This window comes from Anabas testudineus, chromosome 14 (assembly GCF_900324465.2).
Source record: "Anabas testudineus chromosome 14, fAnaTes1.2, whole genome shotgun sequence".
Classification (NCBI taxonomy): domain Eukaryota; kingdom Metazoa; phylum Chordata; class Actinopteri; order Anabantiformes; family Anabantidae; genus Anabas; species Anabas testudineus.
In genome coordinates this window covers 11,233,103-11,252,157 of record NC_046623.1, presented here as the reverse complement: position 1 = coordinate 11,252,157, position 19,055 = coordinate 11,233,103, and the positions used below count along the sequence as shown (strand labels likewise).

The 19,055-nt window shown below is 40.2% G+C and overlaps 3 protein-coding genes across 5 annotated transcripts in view; 1 reads left to right on the top strand and 2 right to left on the bottom strand.

The window, feature by feature from the left end:
• Positions 1-11,490, bottom strand: part of gtf2ird1 (GTF2I repeat domain containing 1) — a 33,257-nt gene extending 21,767 nt beyond the window's left edge. The window contains 1 exon segment of the mRNA XM_026372022.1: positions 11,210-11,490. The gene's annotated coding sequence lies outside the window, so the exon portion shown is untranslated.
• On the top strand, positions 2,901-7,464 carry LOC113170109. The gene is made up of 2 exons (XM_026372025.2): positions 2,901-5,613; positions 5,780-7,464. The coding sequence occupies exon 2, from the start codon at positions 5,844-5,846 to the stop codon at positions 7,086-7,088; it is 1,245 nt and encodes a 414-aa protein (XP_026227810.1). The 5' UTR covers positions 2,901-5,613; positions 5,780-5,843; the 3' UTR covers positions 7,089-7,464.
• Positions 11,491-12,644: 1,154 nt separating the features above from the next.
• clip2 (CAP-GLY domain containing linker protein 2) overlaps positions 12,645-19,055 on the bottom strand; it is a 29,050-nt gene continuing 22,639 nt past the window's right edge. For all 3 annotated transcript variants that reach the window (XM_026372084.1, XM_026372082.1, XM_026372083.1), the window contains 5 exons: positions 18,269-18,425; positions 15,898-16,057; positions 15,267-15,455; positions 14,950-15,009; positions 12,645-14,832 (listed from right to left, as the gene is read on the bottom strand). In XM_026372084.1, the coding sequence (XP_026227869.1) occupies positions 14,821-14,832; positions 14,950-15,009; positions 15,267-15,455; positions 15,898-16,057; positions 18,269-18,425 (578 nt within the window). In that variant the 3' untranslated portion in view covers positions 12,645-14,820. The remainder of the gene's footprint in view (positions 14,833-14,949; positions 15,010-15,266; positions 15,456-15,897; positions 16,058-18,268; positions 18,426-19,055) is intronic.

Sequence of the window (19,055 nt, the reverse complement as noted above, 5' to 3'; positions counted from 1 at the left end):
GGAAAAAAAAACGGGGAAATTAGAGAAATTATCTGACCCTCTTACGGGCCCTGCTAAATTAATGGCAGATAAATGGGGAAAAGATGTGGTTGAGGATGTTCCACTTTGGCACTATATCACAAAAGGGGTATTTCCTTTACAAGGCACATTAAGTGTAGATGGTTTAAAACGTTGCAGAATAATATTAGAAGAGAAAGAAGAGGAAGTGAAGAAGAAGGGAAAGAAAGTAGGGAAAGGTGATATAAAGTGGCATGTTTTCCAGAAATGGGAAAGAGAGGCAGACATAAAGGCAGAAAAAACTGCTGCTGGAGTGATGTTAAAAATGGAAGAGTTAAGCATAGAGGAGAAAAAGAAGAATAAACATAAACGCAGGGACAGAGATAGGGTCCTGCCCCCTCCATATGCTGTCTCCACACCAGGTGCCCCTCCTCCATCAGGAATGCATCCTCCTCAGGCTCAGGCTGGAGCCTCTGCAAGTGGCCATGCAGAGAAGGATTCAGAAGAGGAGGAGGAAAGTGAGAAACTCTACCCTGACCTCTCTACTGTTTTAAATACTCCAGAAGCATCTAAAGTACAGATAAAGAAAAAGTCCAGCACTTTGTCTGATTCTACTAGTAAACCTCTGTCTCCTCTAGCAGTCTCATTTGAATATTGGCTCAGGAGCCAGGGTGATAGAAAAGAAATCAATCAATTGCCTATGATGGTTTTCCCTAACCCACAACCTATGCCACAAAATGCTCAAGCACAAGCTAACTGGGATCCAGAGGTATTTGTCTACAGACCTTGGCAACCAGACGAGCTGAAGGAAGTGGCTGAGGAGTTACCTGATCCTCAAAAGACTGGTGGGGAAAAATGGGTCACAGCAATGCAGCAATTACTGGCTATGTATAACCCAACATTACAGGAAGTGGAAGCTGTGTGTCGCAGGTTTTTCAAGCTTCGATGGGCCAACATCAGACCTGCTAACTGGTCCACTACTGCACCTGTGGGTTCACCAGCATTCAGCACCATGATGGACACACTGTATGATGCTGTGAAGGTTGCCTTCCCTTTGAGAGTCTGCTGGCCTGAGATTCACAACACCAAGCAGAAGGAAGGTGAGTCAGCTACTGACTATCGTACCCGTATGGAAAGTATTTTCTCAGCTCATTCAGGTATTGATCCAAGTAATCCTGCACATGGTCATCTGCTGAAAACTGCCCTGGTGAATGGTCTTCATCCTGATCTGAAGAGCCGTGTCATGATGTCATGCGTAGGCTGGGAAACAGAGACTTTGGCAACTGTGTGGACACATGTCTTACATGCTGAAAGAAACAAGGTGGACTGTGACAACAAACAGGTAAAGAAACTCCAAACTGCTCAGTTGATGTTCTATCAGCAGGGAAGTGGGAAAAGTCCTGGACACAGACCACTACAACACAGCAGTGCCAGAGGAAGAAGCAGAGGAAGAGGGCAGTCAGGGCCGTATAACAGGCTGCATGGACGGAACCAGATGGATAATCAGAGTAACCTGCGATGTTACACCTGTGGAGGTTTTGGACACATGTCCCGAGTCTGTCCAACAAACAGAGGAAATGCTCAACAAGAAGAGAGCAACAGAGAGGGATCTTGGCCATACGCACCTCCCCAGGGCATTGCAGTTCACTCACCAGGATTCCAGGCACCTCAGCAATAGGAAGCAGCGGGGGCAGGTCAGAGCAGTAAGCAGCACGTTGACACACTTACAGACACAGTTCTTAATGACACCCCAACTATTACATATAGTCAGTATTTACAGTTAACATCTAATTATAAAACACCACCTAGATTAAACCTCACTATACAAGGGAAAAGTGTGATGTTCCTTGTAGATTCAGGCGCAGAAATTTCTGTGATTCAATCTAAAATATTTCCTAGTGCTCCAAAAACAACAAATTATCTTAAAACAATAGGAGCATCAGGGGTTCCTGGATTTGAACCACTATCTGAGCCTTTAACTGTCTGTTTTGGAGATTATATAGGTGAACATGTATTCCTCATATCTGATGTTTGTCCTGTTAACTTGATGGGTCGTGATCTCATGTGTGCATTAAGTCTTGAGGTTCAGTGTGAACCTACTGGAATTAAAGTAACATGTGCAACTGCGGGTCTATATCCCATCTGCTTATCAGCAGTTCATAGTTCAGAAACAGACATAACACTTATGACACTGACATCAGAGGATGAAGCTCTGCTTTCATCAGTACCGGACAAATTGTGGGCTACAAGCAAATTTGATTTTGGAGATATGAAGGGTGCAACTCCTGTTGTTGTACAGCCAAAATCTAGTTTTAGACCATGTAAGCAACAATATCCACTGAGTCCTGAAGCTGTTGAAGGCATTGCTCCTGTCATCCAATCACTGATAGATAAAGGTGCTATAGTGGAATGTCCCCATTCACCATGCAACACTCCCCTCTTGCCTGTAAAGAAACCAAATGGGGGCTGGAGGCCAGTTCAAGATCTTAGGGCTGTGAATGAAGCAGTTCACCATCCGGCTCCAACAGTGCCGAATGTAACCACACTGATGTGTCAGGTTCCAGGGAATGCCTGTTGGTTTTCTGTTATTGATTTGGCAAATGCATATTTCAGTATTCCTGTTCATCCTGATTCACAATTCTGGTTTGCTTTCACTTTCAATGGTAAACGTTATACTTGGACGCGGCTAGCCCAGGGATTTTCTTCCAGTCCCACCTTGTTTGCAATGGCGGTGGCAGAAAATCTCTCACACTGGGTGCCACCATGTAGGAGTACATTGATCAGTTATGTGGATGATCTCTTACTATGTTCAACATCGAAGCATGCATGTGAAACTGACACTGTGTCTTTACTTTGTTTTCTGGCAGAAAACGGCCACAAAGTTGCGAAAGACAAAATACAATTTGTCTCGCAATCTGTGCGCTACCTTGGCCATACTATAACTCCGGAGGGTCGCAAATTGGGTCCTGAACGCATCCAGGCAATTTTGGATGTGCCAAAACCAAAGAATAAAAAACAAATGATGTCTTTTTTAGGTCTAGTAGGCTATTGCCGTCCATGGATTCAAAATTATGCGGAGATCTCCCAACCCCTGTATGACATCACATATGGGGGAAAACATATGGCCATGACTGACATTCTGACTTGGACTACAGAAGCAGAGACTGCTTTTACTGACTTAAAACAAGCTCTTGCAAGCACACCGTGCTTAGGACTTCCAGACCATACAAAACCGTTTAATCTTTTTGTGTCTGAACGTGATGGATTTATGTCAGCTGTTCTTACGCAGCTCCATGGTGACAAACAGAGACCTGTGGGTTATTATTCCAAACGCCTCTCAACTACAGAGAGAGGACTGGTTGCATGTTTGAGAGCAGTAGCGGCTGCTACTGAAGCCGTCTTGGCTACAACAGACATTGTTGCTATGTGTCCTCTCATAGTTCATGTTCCACATGCAGTGCACTCGCTTATTCTTCAAGCAAAAACAGCTCATCTTTCACCAGCTAGGCTATTGCATTGGCAAAATGTCTTACTAACCATGTCTCATGTCACTCTTAAAAGGTGCACTGTTCTCAATCCGTCAACTTTACTCCCTACAGCTGAAGATGGAGAACCACACTCATGCTTGGAAGTTGTGGAAATGACATCAACTCCACGTGATAAGCTGTTTGATACACCTTTGTGTAATCCTGACTGTGTGTTTTTTGTAGATGGATCTGCAATGAGAAATCCTTCAGATGGCTTGCCTTGTGTTGCTTATGCTATCTGTAGCGACATTGATGTGCTTGAAAGTGCCAGATTACCTGTTAATTTGTCTGCTCAAGCTGCAGAATTGTTTGCTTTAACCCGTGCTTTCATTCTAGGAGCAGGGAAAAACATCACAGTTTACACTGATTCACAATATGCTTTTAATGTGTGTCATAACTTCTATGCTTTGTGGAAGAATCGAGGTTTTCTAACTTCTACGGGTAAACCTATTGCTCATAGGATTCTCATTATTAACCTTCTGAATGCATTACTGCTTCCTGCATCAGTAGCAGTATGTAAGTGTCAAGCGCACACAAATGCTAAAGATTCAGTGTCACGTGGGAATGCTGTGGCGGATGCAGCTGCAAAAGCGGCATCGCTCTCTCCTGTCTCCCCAATTCTGCAAGTGCCTGTTTCTGTCCAGGATGATGTTTTTTCCCTTAATGATGTCTCTTTGTTGCAAGCAGGGACTGATGCTGGTGAACAAGCTTCTTGGACAAGGAAGGGTTGCAAAAAACTTTCCTCGGGTGTCTGGGTGAATCCAGAGGGTCTCCCAGTACTACCGAGATCCATTTTTCCTTTCTTAGCAAAGTTGACTCATGGTCCTGATCATGTGTCAAAAGGGGGGATGATGGATATTGTAAATAGACTGTGGTATGCACCAGGTTTTTCGGTTTTTGCTGATAATTTTTGTAGGAAATGTGTAATTTGTGCTACTAACAACATTGGTAGAACTAAAGAGATGTCTTTTTCAGCACATCCAAAACCTGAAGGTCCTTTTGAGCATTTAATGATGGATTTCATTGAGTTAACACCATGTTCTGGCTACAAATATTGCCTAGTGATAATAGATATGTTTTCAAAGTGGATTGAATGTTTTCCATGTAAAAATGCATCAGCTATTTCAGTAGCAAAGGCATTGCTTAGGGAGTATATCCCTCGATGGGGTCTACCCTCACGTTTAAGCAGTGACAATGGCTCACATTTTGTAAATAATGTCATACAGAGCCTGTCAGAAAGTCTTCAGATAAATCTGAAAACGCACTGTGCCTACCATCCAGCTAGTGGTGGTGCAGTAGAAAGAGCAAATCAGACTCTTAAAACCAAACTGACAAAACTGATGGCTGAAACGCAGTTATCGTGGGTTAAAGTTTTACCCTTGGCATTAATGTTTATGAGGGGTCGCCCACATAAAACAACAGGACTCTCTCCATATGAAATACTCACTGGTCGACCTATGAGAATGACTAATACACCGTTTCCCCAAAATAGGTTGACTTTGGCAGGCATGGATGATGAGATGGTAAACTACTGTTGTGCTCTAAACCGTGCTCTAAAGCTTATATTTCCTAAGGTCAAAGCTGCCCTTCCTGAGCCTGCAGTGGGGAAACTCCACAACATACAGCCAGGGGACTGGATTGTAGTGAAAGACCTGAGAAGGAAGCACTGGCACCAGCCTCGGTGGAGAGGACCATATCAAGTGTTGCTGACCACGCCAACTGCGGTCCGGGTGGCAGAGAGAGATACGTGGATTCATGCATCTCACTGCAAACCATTTCCAAACGATGCCTCGAACACGATGGTGGCCGGGAGCTGAAAGGAGGCTGTGCTGGAGGATCGTGACAGCAGTTTTCGTCATCGGTATGATAACAATGGGGGTTATCATTCAAAGGGAACGACAAGACCATCAAGGAAAGGACAGTAACTACTACACATCTGCACCAAATGTTGCATTGAGAGATGAAATCAGGAAACCAGAGGGAATAAGTGACAGTGCCATGTCACCAGGAACAAGTGACAGTACAACACCAAAAAGAAAGAATCTCTTACGACAAAAGAGACAACTATTTGACCACACTGACTGGAAACCCTGGGGGTTTGATGCGACAGAGATGTTCTCTGAAAGTTCTATCCGTGCTAATAGTTGGTATTCTTACATTCAGTGGCAGAAAACTAAGTTGTATGGACCAAATTCCAATGTCTTAGCCATCCAAGGACCACCTGCAAATTGGCATTCAATGTTTGAATTGGAAACAAGACCATGTCCCTGTTTAGATCCTGTTATTAGTCTAGTACAGTCTTTTTCAAGGTATAAAGAGATGAGTGCTACCTTAAGAGAATACTGTAAGTTTTCTCATCGCATGTGGTATGAGGCACGTCCAAATGCTCAGAATCATTCGAAAGATCAGAAAAACATTTATCTAACTTGTGTAGATTGGTTTTGTGACCACATGTTGCCTGCTCCACTCCCACTAAACTCTACTCAAGCTGATCCTGTAGAAACTCCTATTCAGGAGGCAAACATTACACACTCCACATGTTTATGTTCAAATGGTGATGGACAATTTATGGGTTTGTCAAGATGTGAGAAACCTGTTGCTGGTCTGACAACCAAGATAACTGTTTCAACTTCTAGACCAGTAAACATCACCTTCAAAGATGGACAGATTGTCTCTGTACATAATTCTCTTCATGCTCCTGCATATAAGGGTATACCACCTATTGAAAATTTCTATTGGTTTTGCGGAGCTCAAGCATTCTTATTCTTGCCATCAGGTTGGTCAGGATGTTGTTATTTTGTCAACCTGACAATAGTGAATTTAGCCTTAGTTCCAGTAAACATAGAAAATACTATGAACCATGTCCACAAAAGAGAAATGGCACAATTTGCGAACATTGACTCATATCATTGGCGTGTTTCTTTGGGTGAAAAATGGGGTATTGGTCTATTTCCATGGTATGGGGTTACATTTTTAGCTGACCACATTGATAATATTACATATTCAATGTCAGCTTTTGCAAATGAAACCATAAAAGCATTCCATTATTTGGCTGCTAATGATAAATCACACAGATTAACATTACTAAAGCACGAGATGGCCCTTGACTACCTCTTAGCTAAAACTGGGGGTATATGCCTAACGTTAAACTTAACAGGAGAGGCATGTGTGACTCTCATTCCTGATAACTCTGATAATGTCACTACTGTAATCACAGCACTGGAAAAGATCCGAGATGCTTTTGGTCCTTCTGAATCTGCAGGTTTTAGTTTTAACAAATGGCTCATAGACAATTTTGGTCCTTGGGGTGCTGGAATTGTGCAACTATTAATTCCTGTTGTTGTTGTGTTTGGACTTATGATATGTTTTTGTACTTGTTCACTCACTTGCATGCGAGCTCTCATATATAAATGGATAGGAGGAATTCTTGGTCAAGAGCAAACATCACTCTATGTAAAAATACCAACCAACTCCACAGATACTAATGCATTAAACATCAATGCTGTGTCTGAATGGGCCCCGGGAAACCCATTTAGTGAAAGTGACATAGAGGATGAATGCTAAGTTTTTATTTTTATTTTGGGTTTATGTTATTCTGATCATTATATTGTATCACTATATCTTGTGTATTATTTTCTGTTCATTTACATTTTTTGTTCATTCTTATTTCATTATAAGCTGTATGGTTACTTGCATGTGTTAGGTGGAAGTTGCTCTTTGTGTTGACACTTTGTGTCAAAAGGGAGGAAATGTAGGAGAAAAAGAGCAACTTCAGTGTGAAAGATGATAGGAGATACCAGACAGGACAAGGGTTCATAGATAGGACAGGGGTAGGAGAGGAGTTCTGGGTTACAAGGTCATGAGTGAAAAAACAGACTTGTAGTGGGAATTTATGGTATAAACATTCAGCCTATATGCAGAAGAAATTTATGTCTTCCTTATGGTTCACATATACTTAGTGCCTTAGGAATGTTATCTGGAGGTGGCCCTGAGAAGTATAAGTATGAGGGTTAGAGAGAGGTAGAGCAGAAGACATACATGATTGTGGTGTTTTCTCCATGCCGGCATGTACGCATTAAACTGAGATGGTTCATCACACTGAGTCCTTCCTTGAAGTCTACTAAGATTGAGCAATATAGAGAGGAAGAGGAAAATTTTCTACTACAGAAGCAGCACGGAGGAGAAATGTGGGGATAAGCATAGGCTCGGGATAATGCCATGTCAATTGCTCTGCAAGTAAAAGCTAAATAATGCCATAGTGCTGTAATGGTTCCCAGTATGTACTAAATAGTACATCAATACTGACAGTGGAACAACTTTTAACTACAGCAACACACAATACCCATGAGTCCACTGTGAAGCTAAAAAAGGAAACTCAAGATTTGTTGATGCAAATCCCGCTGTTGCTCTGTTGACAGTGAATGAGACAAACTTTGTGCTTGTGGCGAAACAACCGAGCAGATCGTTGTTTGTGGGACCTACAAGTTTTGTAACTTGTTTGACAGCGTGGTGGACTTTGTTCTTTCATTTTTAGGCAAGAGTGGGTCATTTTGACTTCACTGTTTAGTATTGTATAAAACAGGTAATCTGTCAAAACGTGGCCTTTCAACTGGACTTAATGAGCATTTCATGCCATCTCCTGCATGTTTTGAAAAATCATAGCATGGCAAACATCTACAGCTTCCACCGCTTTATGTTTCTATTTATATCTTATTATGATGCAGCAAGAAGGCACACATCATATGTTAAATCCTAGGCAAGCTGCCTTAGTGTCACTTGCTGCTAACCTCTAAGTCACTTTAAATTTGCCCTGAAACTGCAAAGCACATGTTTAAGAGGACGCAAATAGGACTTTGGCCACAAATCCAAATAACATCAATATCGACACAAGTCGGTCAAGGTGACCTGTTAAGCTTTTATGTTCAGCTAAAACATAAAACTGAGGTAGTTTTGAGGTCACATGGTTTTATTTGGCTTGAAGGACAGCAGCCGGTCTACCACAGTGCGTGAGTGTACTGCATTGCTGCTACTCCTTGTTAATTCATCGACACATCTTTTTATGGTATTGCATTTGAGGCTCGAGGTCGGCGCTGCTCCTTTTAATGTTAACATGTAATGAATGAAAAAAGCTCAATGTGGACACTCATAATAAACCAATAGCTCTATATATGCACTTGTTTCCTGTTTAAAGAAATGCTGTACATCTTTCGAAATCTAATAATGTAGTAATACACAAGGTCATTTTTACAGATACATGGTTTTTCACTATGCAGCCCTACACACATGTACACAATTATCCTAGCTAATTAGACCTGTGCTCAGGTTGAGGTGGGCAGGACGTAGGTAAAATCAAGGTAAAATCACAAACTTCATGAATTCAAACAAGTGTGAAGTTGAATCTCAATCATCTGTAGCAGTGTTTTTATAAGTGCATCCCTGTTTTGTTTGTGTTTTTCACGCAGGCAAATGAGATGCGATACACACTCCTGTTAATGATTTGACACTATTCCACTGATCTACAGGTGGCAGGAACATGCCAAGAAATGTTACAGCTTTTTCTTTTCTTTTTTTTATAACAAAGGAAATGCTTTCTACACAGTCTGCTCTGCCTCAAGGATACACATAATGTGTTTTAGTGAGTGACACTGCATGTAAACAAAAACTTTATTTGTTTACAGCATAACTTCATGGAACACCGCACATTTCTTTTTATAGCTTTTTTTTGGTGTTTGCAGAGACAGCACGATACAGCACGATACAGTTTCCATCAGGATTCAGCTATGTAACAGAAAAATATTAGTTTAAAAAGTCTTGTTAAACATTGGCTGGTCAAATTGAGGAAGCATGTGGTTTGTTAAAGAAGTTAGCTAAAATAACCTAGTCTAGTCTTGACAGTATTCATACTGTACACCACTCTTCACTACAACCCTCACCTTTCAGTGAATAATCAATGGTTAAATGAAGCACGGAAGAAACAGTAAGGTAGCAATTTTGTTATACCTACAACGACTTACTGTAAGTAAGGGTGTGGTTTGACATCAACTATCTAACTTATCATTATCACAAACAACAACAAGATCACTTTGTTTACATCCTGTGCTTGAGGCCACGGCCTTTTGGGAATGTCATCACTGATGTTACGCTCTTTAACTGCTGCAGTGCCATACAGGAATCAATTTAACAAAATACCAGAGAGATCAGCTGAACATGCTATGAATAATCACAAATAAGCTGCTTATTATTTTACAGCTAAAAATACAATACAACGCAAGAAATGGCCAAACAAGTAAGGACGCACACTCCTTTATCTCTTGCCAGTACTTCAGTGTGTTCACACCAGTTATCATATATGTGTAATACAGCCTTAACGTGTTTGGTTAATTCATCATTCAGAGTAAATCAATAATCTGAATAACAGGAAATAACATATAATATGAATACAACAGTCTGTGGGTAATAACTTTAACACGTTTTGCAGGGCTATGTGCAATATTGTTATGTAGTTATAACAAATGCACTAGTGGTTAATGGACTTATTTGCATAAGTATGAGTTGGATTTCACTTGGCATTAATAATCCATTCCCACAGGAGATTATATGGCACATACAGGCAGGAGATGTGCTCTTTGAAATTCCCATCGCACACGAGTGGAGAGGAATAGCTTTGAAAAACTGGACCCAAGAGAAGAACAAGCTTATGCAACACGACGTTAGTCGATGTCTGTTCCTCCATAGGAAACGAGTGTGTGTGCAATCTGTCCGTGTCTTTCTTCAGGGGGAATTCAATCGGCCACCACACTGAACAGCTGACGAGTTTGATCTGAGTCAGGTGTTTTTCCAACTTTGACGAGTCTGACTTCAACCAGACAGCTGAGGAAATGTCCCTCTAAAGTTGTCTGACTTCACAGTCACACGCACATTAAACACGTTGGGTTTGAGCACCATGTGTTTGTTTTCCGCTTTTTAATCTTGTTATTATTGTTGTTGTTGTTGTTGTTGTTTTAGCTTGAGAGACACTGAGCTACTTCCAGCGCTATTGCGTGATTGTAATTGCAGATAGCACTCCCATTGCTGATTTATAGCTTAAGTTTGCTTCATTTTATAAAAGTGTAACATGGTTAGACTTAACTCAGCAATGCTGTTAATCATGTTTTGCTATTTTCACATAGTTTTGCTTAACTTTAGCTAAACGTACCGCTTCCTCTGCCGCTTACACTTGCTGGTTGAGCTAGCAGGCTTTGTTGTACTAGCTGGTAACCACATAGTCAGTAATAGCAATGTATGGGGGTTAATTTAGCAAACAGTGAATCACTATCATAAATACTGCTAGCGCTCCACTTGCAAGGTTACAGGGAGGAGTCCCTTTAGGCTGAGTTTTCTGACAACCAACAATAACCTTTCTTCCACGCTACTTGCCATATGTCTAACTAATCAACGCTGGCTAATTAGCTAACGGTATCATCATATCGTTGAGCTAGCTAACTAGCTAGCTTAAACTCGTTAGCTCCACCGCGTTAGCCCTGTCGCTAGCTAATGCTAGCACTTTCCTTTCATCTCGTCACCCACACTCCAGAAATTAGGTTATAATCTGTAATTTCTAAATGCACAGCCCCGAAAAGCAACACACGCCACAAAAAGACGCCGTGTAAGTGTTATTAAATATGAAAGACAGGGCGAAATCTCACCTTAATTAGCGATTAAATAGCCTTGTTGCTGCTGTCAATCCCGGAATAGGTTTATTCCCCGTTTTAATCCATCAGAAACGCTCACAATTCCCATCCACAATGTAGCTGCACCGTCTGCTAAAACATCGTAATCCGAAACATCACAATGTTGACTTCGATCGCACGGTTTATAGTCTATAATTTGTGTATTTGTTCTTAGTTTATTTCTCTTTTCCCTTAACAGAGCAGGGTGTCCCTTTCCCCTTTCTTTGTTCTGTAATCCAGTAAAATTGAAACTCATTCGCCTCCTGCTAATCCCAGCCCAACTCAACAACAGCAACTATTGGCTACAATTTACATACAGGATTAACGAAGGAACCCCTGGAAAAAAAAAAACAACATCAGGGAACTGCATTCATATGGAAGAAATATATTTATTTTAATAGAATAGTGACAATTGAAATCAATGTCTGTCATTTGGCTGCAACTTCCCTGTGTGAGCTTTACTTCTTCACTATTCCTGAAAGACACCATCAAGGTGGTTTGATGTGATACTTGCACTTGATCCAAATTATTTTTACATTTAGGATCAGACTAAAGTGGATTTGTGGCAGCTACATGGATCTTCTGGCTGTGACAATTGTGCTGTAAAGCTCTTGTGATTGCCTGCAATGTGAGGGCATATCATCCCAGGAATAATAGACATAATCTGAAACAATTTATTTTTAAAAAGTGTATTATAAATCATGTATATAATCTGCTGCGGCAGTGTAATCTGGTTAGTTTCACTTGCTTTGGCACAAATCTGCACCAGCCTGCATTGAAATATTCTCTTAAACTCTTTCAACGTGAGCAAATATAAGATTTGTGCCTGTGCTTCACATGTGCAGTACCTTTGGCGCGCTTCTGCAAAGAAGGACCACTTATTTATTCAAATGTCAGCAGCATAACCAATCTGCCCTCCAGCAAAAAACACAGACATGTGGATAGGACCTGACATTTGCCAAGGCCAACAACTAAAAGTGATATATCTGGAGGTTAGAAATCCAAAGACTGTAAATAAAAATGTAATGTCTGGATGTTTCATCTTCACCATCAAGGAGTTTGTCCATTTTTCCACTTGAAGGAATTACTGCCTCTGCTTCTGGTTGACATCAACTCATTTACATACCAAATATTTGCCTGAGATGGGCATATGATCTACAAAGCAGAGTTTATTTTAGCTCTCAGTATGTGTGTGTGTGTGTGTGCGGGAGAACGGTTGAGGAATGGGTAAATGATTATGGTTGCTGGCTTTAACTTCCCAAACCACCAACCCCTTACTGGCATTAAATCTGACACCTCTTTGAATCGACTTAGTAGAAATATGCCGATCCGCTGTGCTTTGCCTCAAAAAACAAACACACAGAGGAGACACACATATGAAAGTGTGAAATAAAACACCACCAGCCCTTGCCCACATTGTTAATATTTAATGACTCAATCTCTGAAACCATTGCAGCAATAATCCAAAGCGTATGAACCCTCCAGCTAAAAAGTCCATGTACAATATCCAATGGAGAATTTAGGTTTTATCTGCACTGACCAGTGCCTGACCTACATGTTTTGTTCAGAAGACCCAACTCCAGGTTCCCCACATCACTCAACTTCTGTGTAAGGTCTCCTGTAAAGCAAAAGCAACCTTTGACCAACTACAAACAGGATCTCCTTATTCAGCTGATATATGGATAAAACATTTGGAAGACTTGCTTTATAAATTCTACATGTGTTGATCATATTGTAGCTAATTAAATCCAGATGTTGTCAACATGGGGAAGGATGAATTGAACACCTTAGATCAACTGTTTGGGTTTTAGCTCCTGTGACAGCCCTTCAGTAGACTTTAACACGGTCCTAGCATGGAGTCCAATGATGTACAATGGCTGAACAGTTTTTAGGAGATTGAACCAATGGCCACCTTACAAAACACCTGAAAGGAGGATTGGTATTAAAATCATCACTGTCAATTCTGTTGTCGATCACTCTCTCCTAGTGTACATATGACTGACTCTTTATCTCTGGGCTCCACCCGCAAACTTTGGTCAGTGTTTAAGGTGCAGCATCATACATAATGGGATTTTGAACTTGTTTTGTGCCAATGTGGATGATGAATATAGCTCTTCGTCCATCCATGCCCTTGGAGGATCCGATCAGGATCTGGTGCATCCATCTGTTTGCAAGCCTGTGGTGCAGAGGCAGTCACCAAACACCGGAACAGCTGGAAGGTGGTCTGATGAGTCTGTCATTTGCCTGATTGGACAGCTTAAGGCACTGGATACTTGAATGAAAGTGTAGCCACTCTGTTTTAATCCACTTAACCTACATTGAACATATTCTTTATTAGTGCTACTATTAACATTATTGTTCTTTGTATTTTATTATTTTGCTCCAGCTTTATCTTATCCTACATGTTTTACTGTAATCTTTGTTACAGCTACCATAACCCCTGAATTTCCCTCCTGGGGGATCAATTAATTGTTATCATCTCAATAATAAATAATAAAGTTAAGTAGTTGTTGGTGGCAGCTCCATGTGTGGATGGTGAATTCAATTACACTACATGTACGTTAGCTGTCCATGCAATATTTTCTTTAATAAGTAATCATTACATGAGTATGATGATACTGTGGCAGCTTGTCGGCCATGATTTGAAGACTTTTATTTAGGATACTTGAGGAGTAACCTTCTGTTGACGTTGGCTAGACAGTGCAGAGCTGCTGAACACTGAGAAGTTAAGGCCAAAATGTAGTTTTTAGGCCAGAAAACAAATAAAAACAAATATACTTATACACCTTGTATGACACGGTCAACTGGTGATCAAAATATAAATAATGTATTTTAGCCATATTTTGCTGTATGGATGTTGACAAACAAACCAAAAACAGATTATAGGTGAAGTATTACTTTTTAAGGTCCGTTTTAATACCTTCAAAGATGCTGATCACTCACAATTACTTGTGCACTAAAGCAGGATCAAGAACACAGGAGAGTGGTATCTGTAATGACTTTGCTACTAGTCCTTTCAGCAGGTTTTAAAAAAGGCGACAAATTAGTAAAATTCCCCCAAAACATCAGCGTCATCCTTCACCAGTTGCTCTGAGTGTCATTGGCCACCTACAGTACATAGGATTATTACATAGCTGAGGAGCAAAAGTAAAACGGAAAGGTAATAAATAAAACAAGCAAAGTAACTGAGACCCACTGCTTTTGTTCTTCATGTCGCTGTCCATCGGCCACTTTGCTTTCCGGTTCGAAATTCTGAATTGTCAAAGAGTTCCTGGCAACTTGGATTCAAACTTTCTAACTACTATAAAGCATCAGAAGTTGCCATATTGTACGTTATCAGCAGATGCTGATACCTCTTCATGTCCATGTCCCATTTCCTGTTTTTTTTCTTGTTTTTTTTTCTTTTGTTAACAGTACTCATGATTGACTAATAGGTGCTTTCTGCAACGACACATAAATTCACTCGAGATAGAGATTCAGTGTTTTGGTATGAACTAGAAACGGAAATGTTCTTCAGGTGTCCATCACAGGATCAGGAGGAGCATTTCAAGATGTACCTCTACATGTCCAGTTTCAGTCGCATCTCTTCAATGCTGTTTCTGAAAAGTCAAAATACAATGTAAGTGGTAGATACGAAGGAAGTGGTACCGAAATGTACCGAATGTAATGCTGTCATGCCACATAAGTTATGACAAATATAATGAATAAATACCAACATCTTTTGTACTGTCCGACTCCTGATGATGAATTCCGTTGGCTGAATTAGCACCATGCACCTGAAAAACAGATCAAATGATTATCACAGAATGACCAAAATAGTATACATATCATATTTACAGTATGGTAGATAAATATTAAACTAATTTCATTTGGACAGAACATGTCACAACACACGTGACTTGTTTTGTAATATTTATTTATAGAAATGCTGACTTGTTCCGTATAAATTCCTCTGATATGTGTATGCTGCTTGACACAACAGTGATTTTCATGCTACTGAATCTGTGAAAGTAAAGTTTTTATGCAATTTTACCGGGCTTTTATCTGGATGCCTGCGCATAGCCTGGACCAGCTGGTCGACTTCCCTGTTGTGTTCCAAGGCGTTCCTCAGGGCATCCTCAGTGCCGAGCAGCCGCTGGCGCAGGCGGTTAACCTCAGAGTCGAGAGCTGAGGGGTCCATCATGGAGTAGCGCCGGTGGTCAGGTGAAGCTCGTTCTCGGCCCTGAAACGCACAATACCCACAGAGCTGCTGTGAAATCATTTATATTATACAACAGCGTATGTGTGATTAACATCTGTAATAAAAGACGATTATACATTATTCATAAATAGAAAGCATATTATCATATTTAAACATATTACATTTTCTCTCAGCTGAAACAGATTACGGTAAATGAACCAGCAGCTGCATTTACATTAGAGTGTCCTGACTCAGCTCAGCGTGTATGTTAACACGGTATACATTCGTCATCCTAACACTGCAACCCTGAAAGATGGTCTCTCACAGTTTAAAAACAATAGATTAGGTATTAAACAGACACTAAATCCACTGTCTAGAACACAAATATTCTGTATTTGCTGAGGAATGAGTTAAAACAAAATTGTTTAACTGAGGAATAAGAGGGAAAACGTGTCTCAGAAGTCAAAATGTTCCCCTTTCTCACCAGCAGGAGCAACTTTTCTCGCAGGGTTTTGATGTCATCCTGGAGTTTCTGCTCCTTGACCTTCCACTCAGCCTTGTGCACTTCTTGGTTCAGGTCTTTCTCCATGTCCCGTGAATGGCGCCGTGATTCCAGGAGTAACACCCTCAGTTCGTTTAAACTCCTGGCAGGGGAAAGACAATAAGAGGATAAAACTTTTTGGTCATACTGAAACAAACAACCTCAGTTTTCCTCAGGTACCATTCTGGTCTGCAGATGCAGTGACCCGCTGTGAACGTGTCTGCTCTTAAGTGTAATAACAACGGAGATCAAGTGCAATTTAGCTGTCACAGATTATATGAGAAGCACATCTACTCAGACATTGCACAAAGGTCATTAATATTTAAAAGCTCCACAACCCATTATGGGAATAATATGTTGCACAGTCTGGCCAGTGGGGATTGTGGAGGCGGCCTCGTTCTCTATACATGCACGACAGGCTGGTGGAAGGATGCCCCAGTCCTATAGTAAAGCTCCCTGTGCATTCTGGCATCAACTAGTCTTTGGCCCCTTCCTGCATACTAATATCACTGAACCATGTATTTTCATTTGTGTTAAAGCGGGACCTCACACACCAAAGCGATTCTCTCTCTCTTTTTTTATTCAAACAGCTGTTTTCAGTATGTTTACATTAACAATGCATCAGATGACTATACAGGGTGTGTGAGTAAGCAACTTTTTGCTACTACATTTGCCATGTCAGTGTATATGGTGACTGATTGCTTGTTTGTGCTGCCCCCAAGTGGACAATAAAACAGTTGAAGCAAGTTTAAAAAAAGTGGAAAAGGCTTTCCATACTTGAAACAGAGTCATTCACACGTACTGATAATGCATTTGTTCTGTTCCTTCTTGTTTACACCACAGTGTCAGGTTTGATGTCCCTCTGGCGATAAAATTATGGAATTCTGTCACAAACCTGGGTGCTTTACGGCATGGCTGGACACCCACCATGCTCACTGACTCATGACAACAAAGGCTTTCTTTGTTCATTTTTTCAGTGACATTTTGCGTTGGACCATGTTATCACTTTCTTCCTTCCAACATCGTAATTATTTCTTGGGGCAAGTGTCTTGCTAGTAATTGTCTTTTTTGAATTATTTTAGCATTTCGCCAAGATAAAAATATGCAGTGTTCAAAGTTGACTTTTAGTGAGGCAATGCACATTCTGTTATTATAAAATCATAGCACACACCGAAACAGCAGCAATAACATTAGGAAACATAGTGGGACTATAAGCTAATAAAACTAACTCTGGGGAAACACCCACTGAATTTTTCAATGGATGGTATATACTTTTATTGCATACATAATTGCTGCAGCAAAGATGCACAGAAAAATATTCTCCTATAGCCAAAGGCACTTTGGCTATAGGAGAACATCAAACCCATTAATAATGTAAGAACAGCACAATGTAAAATAGTCAACAATGTAGTACAGTTAAACCAGTTGAGTTGTCAACGTGAACCCTAAAAGAAACTTCTAAATCTCTGTCAACCTTCTCTCTACACTTAATGCTCAAATAATTAACTAATTTTTTCCAAATATTATAAAATGTTTGAATCCAGATTGCAGGGTTTTGCAACAAAAATGATTGTGCATAAAATGCAACTTTGGGCAGCCCCATTTGGTTTAGTTTAATTTCAAAAGGACTAATAGTCTTTGTGACCGATTGTCCTTGTGTTTTCCTGCACAGATAATGAAGTTTGATTTGTTTCCAGCAGTAGACAAGTTATAATACAACAATTACATCTGAACCGTGTAATTATTACATCAGGATTACCACAGTCAGCGTGGTAGTGTGCACAGCAGGCTCCAGTCACGAAACTTGAAGGCTAAACTTGTTCATCACTGCAGATCCTAAACCTATCTGGGCTTGCTGAATCTGTTAATAAAGTCGATTACTTTCTCTTTTAAATTATGTTTTACTATGCATTTTTACAGCAAACCCTGTATACAGTACACATTCATCTTATGGACAATAAAGTTTTAAATTGTGTTCATAGTGTATTGACTGCACCTCAGGGTGATGTTTGTTACTGCATATGGGCTGCAGAGAAAAATAGAACAAGTCGTTGTGATGCTGTAGAGGTTATTGAAGCTCCTGGCAAAGCCACTAACCAATAGTTGTACCCAGATGAAATATTACAAAATTAAATAGTGTGATTCAAACAATATTGTTCAAGGTGACAGAACGTGTAATAAAATCAATATTTGTGGGTTCCCAGTATCTGTCCATTATCAAATTGACAAAATGATGTATTTTTGTGCATCACGTCTGCATGTGTCCAGTAGCAGGGAGGCATATTGTAAAATCAATACAGCCTCCTCTTCGTACCTCTCTTTCTTCAGCAGCTCCTGGCTGATGCTGACCAGCTGCCCGGAGGCATCGTGAGACTTCCTGGTCATGGACTCCAGCTCTGCCTCCACACGCATCTTCTCTTTGGCCAGGACTTCAGATTTCTTTTCCACTGAGCAAACTTTGCCCTCCAGTGCTGGTGGAAAAAGAATAAAGAAATATTACTGCTGTGTATAGAAGGTGATTTGTTGACAACTCACGCCTATTTATCATTCATGAGTACATTATAACTATTATAATTAGTACTGTTGTTGTTACTATTTCATACAGTTTCCAACTATGCAGATGTAAGTATATTAACAGAGCTAAATGACATTTATATATCTGTAAACACCTATAACACCTATATGAAACATAGTGAATGCTGTGTATAGCTCATGAAACATGTAGGTTGTAATAATCCAATCAGAAAAGGAAATACACCATCATATCATGTTAGTGTATTAACATTACATTCATATGACATATTGTATTCATTAGCACTCATTTAATTTTTTTTATCCTGCACTGGGCTTTTTTTTAAAGTTCCTATGTTACTTTATTTAACAACATAATTAAAGTCAAATATAACTTACACAGCAATATCTCACTAGAATGTTTTACTATTTGCAAAAGCAATGTTGAATTTGTACTATGTACTGTGCAAACATGTGCACAATACACTGTATGAAATAACTGTAAATGTAAAACACATTTGTTACATTTATAGAACCATAAACAGTAATTTGAGGGTTTTCATATTAATTCTATGTTCATCACAAGCCGA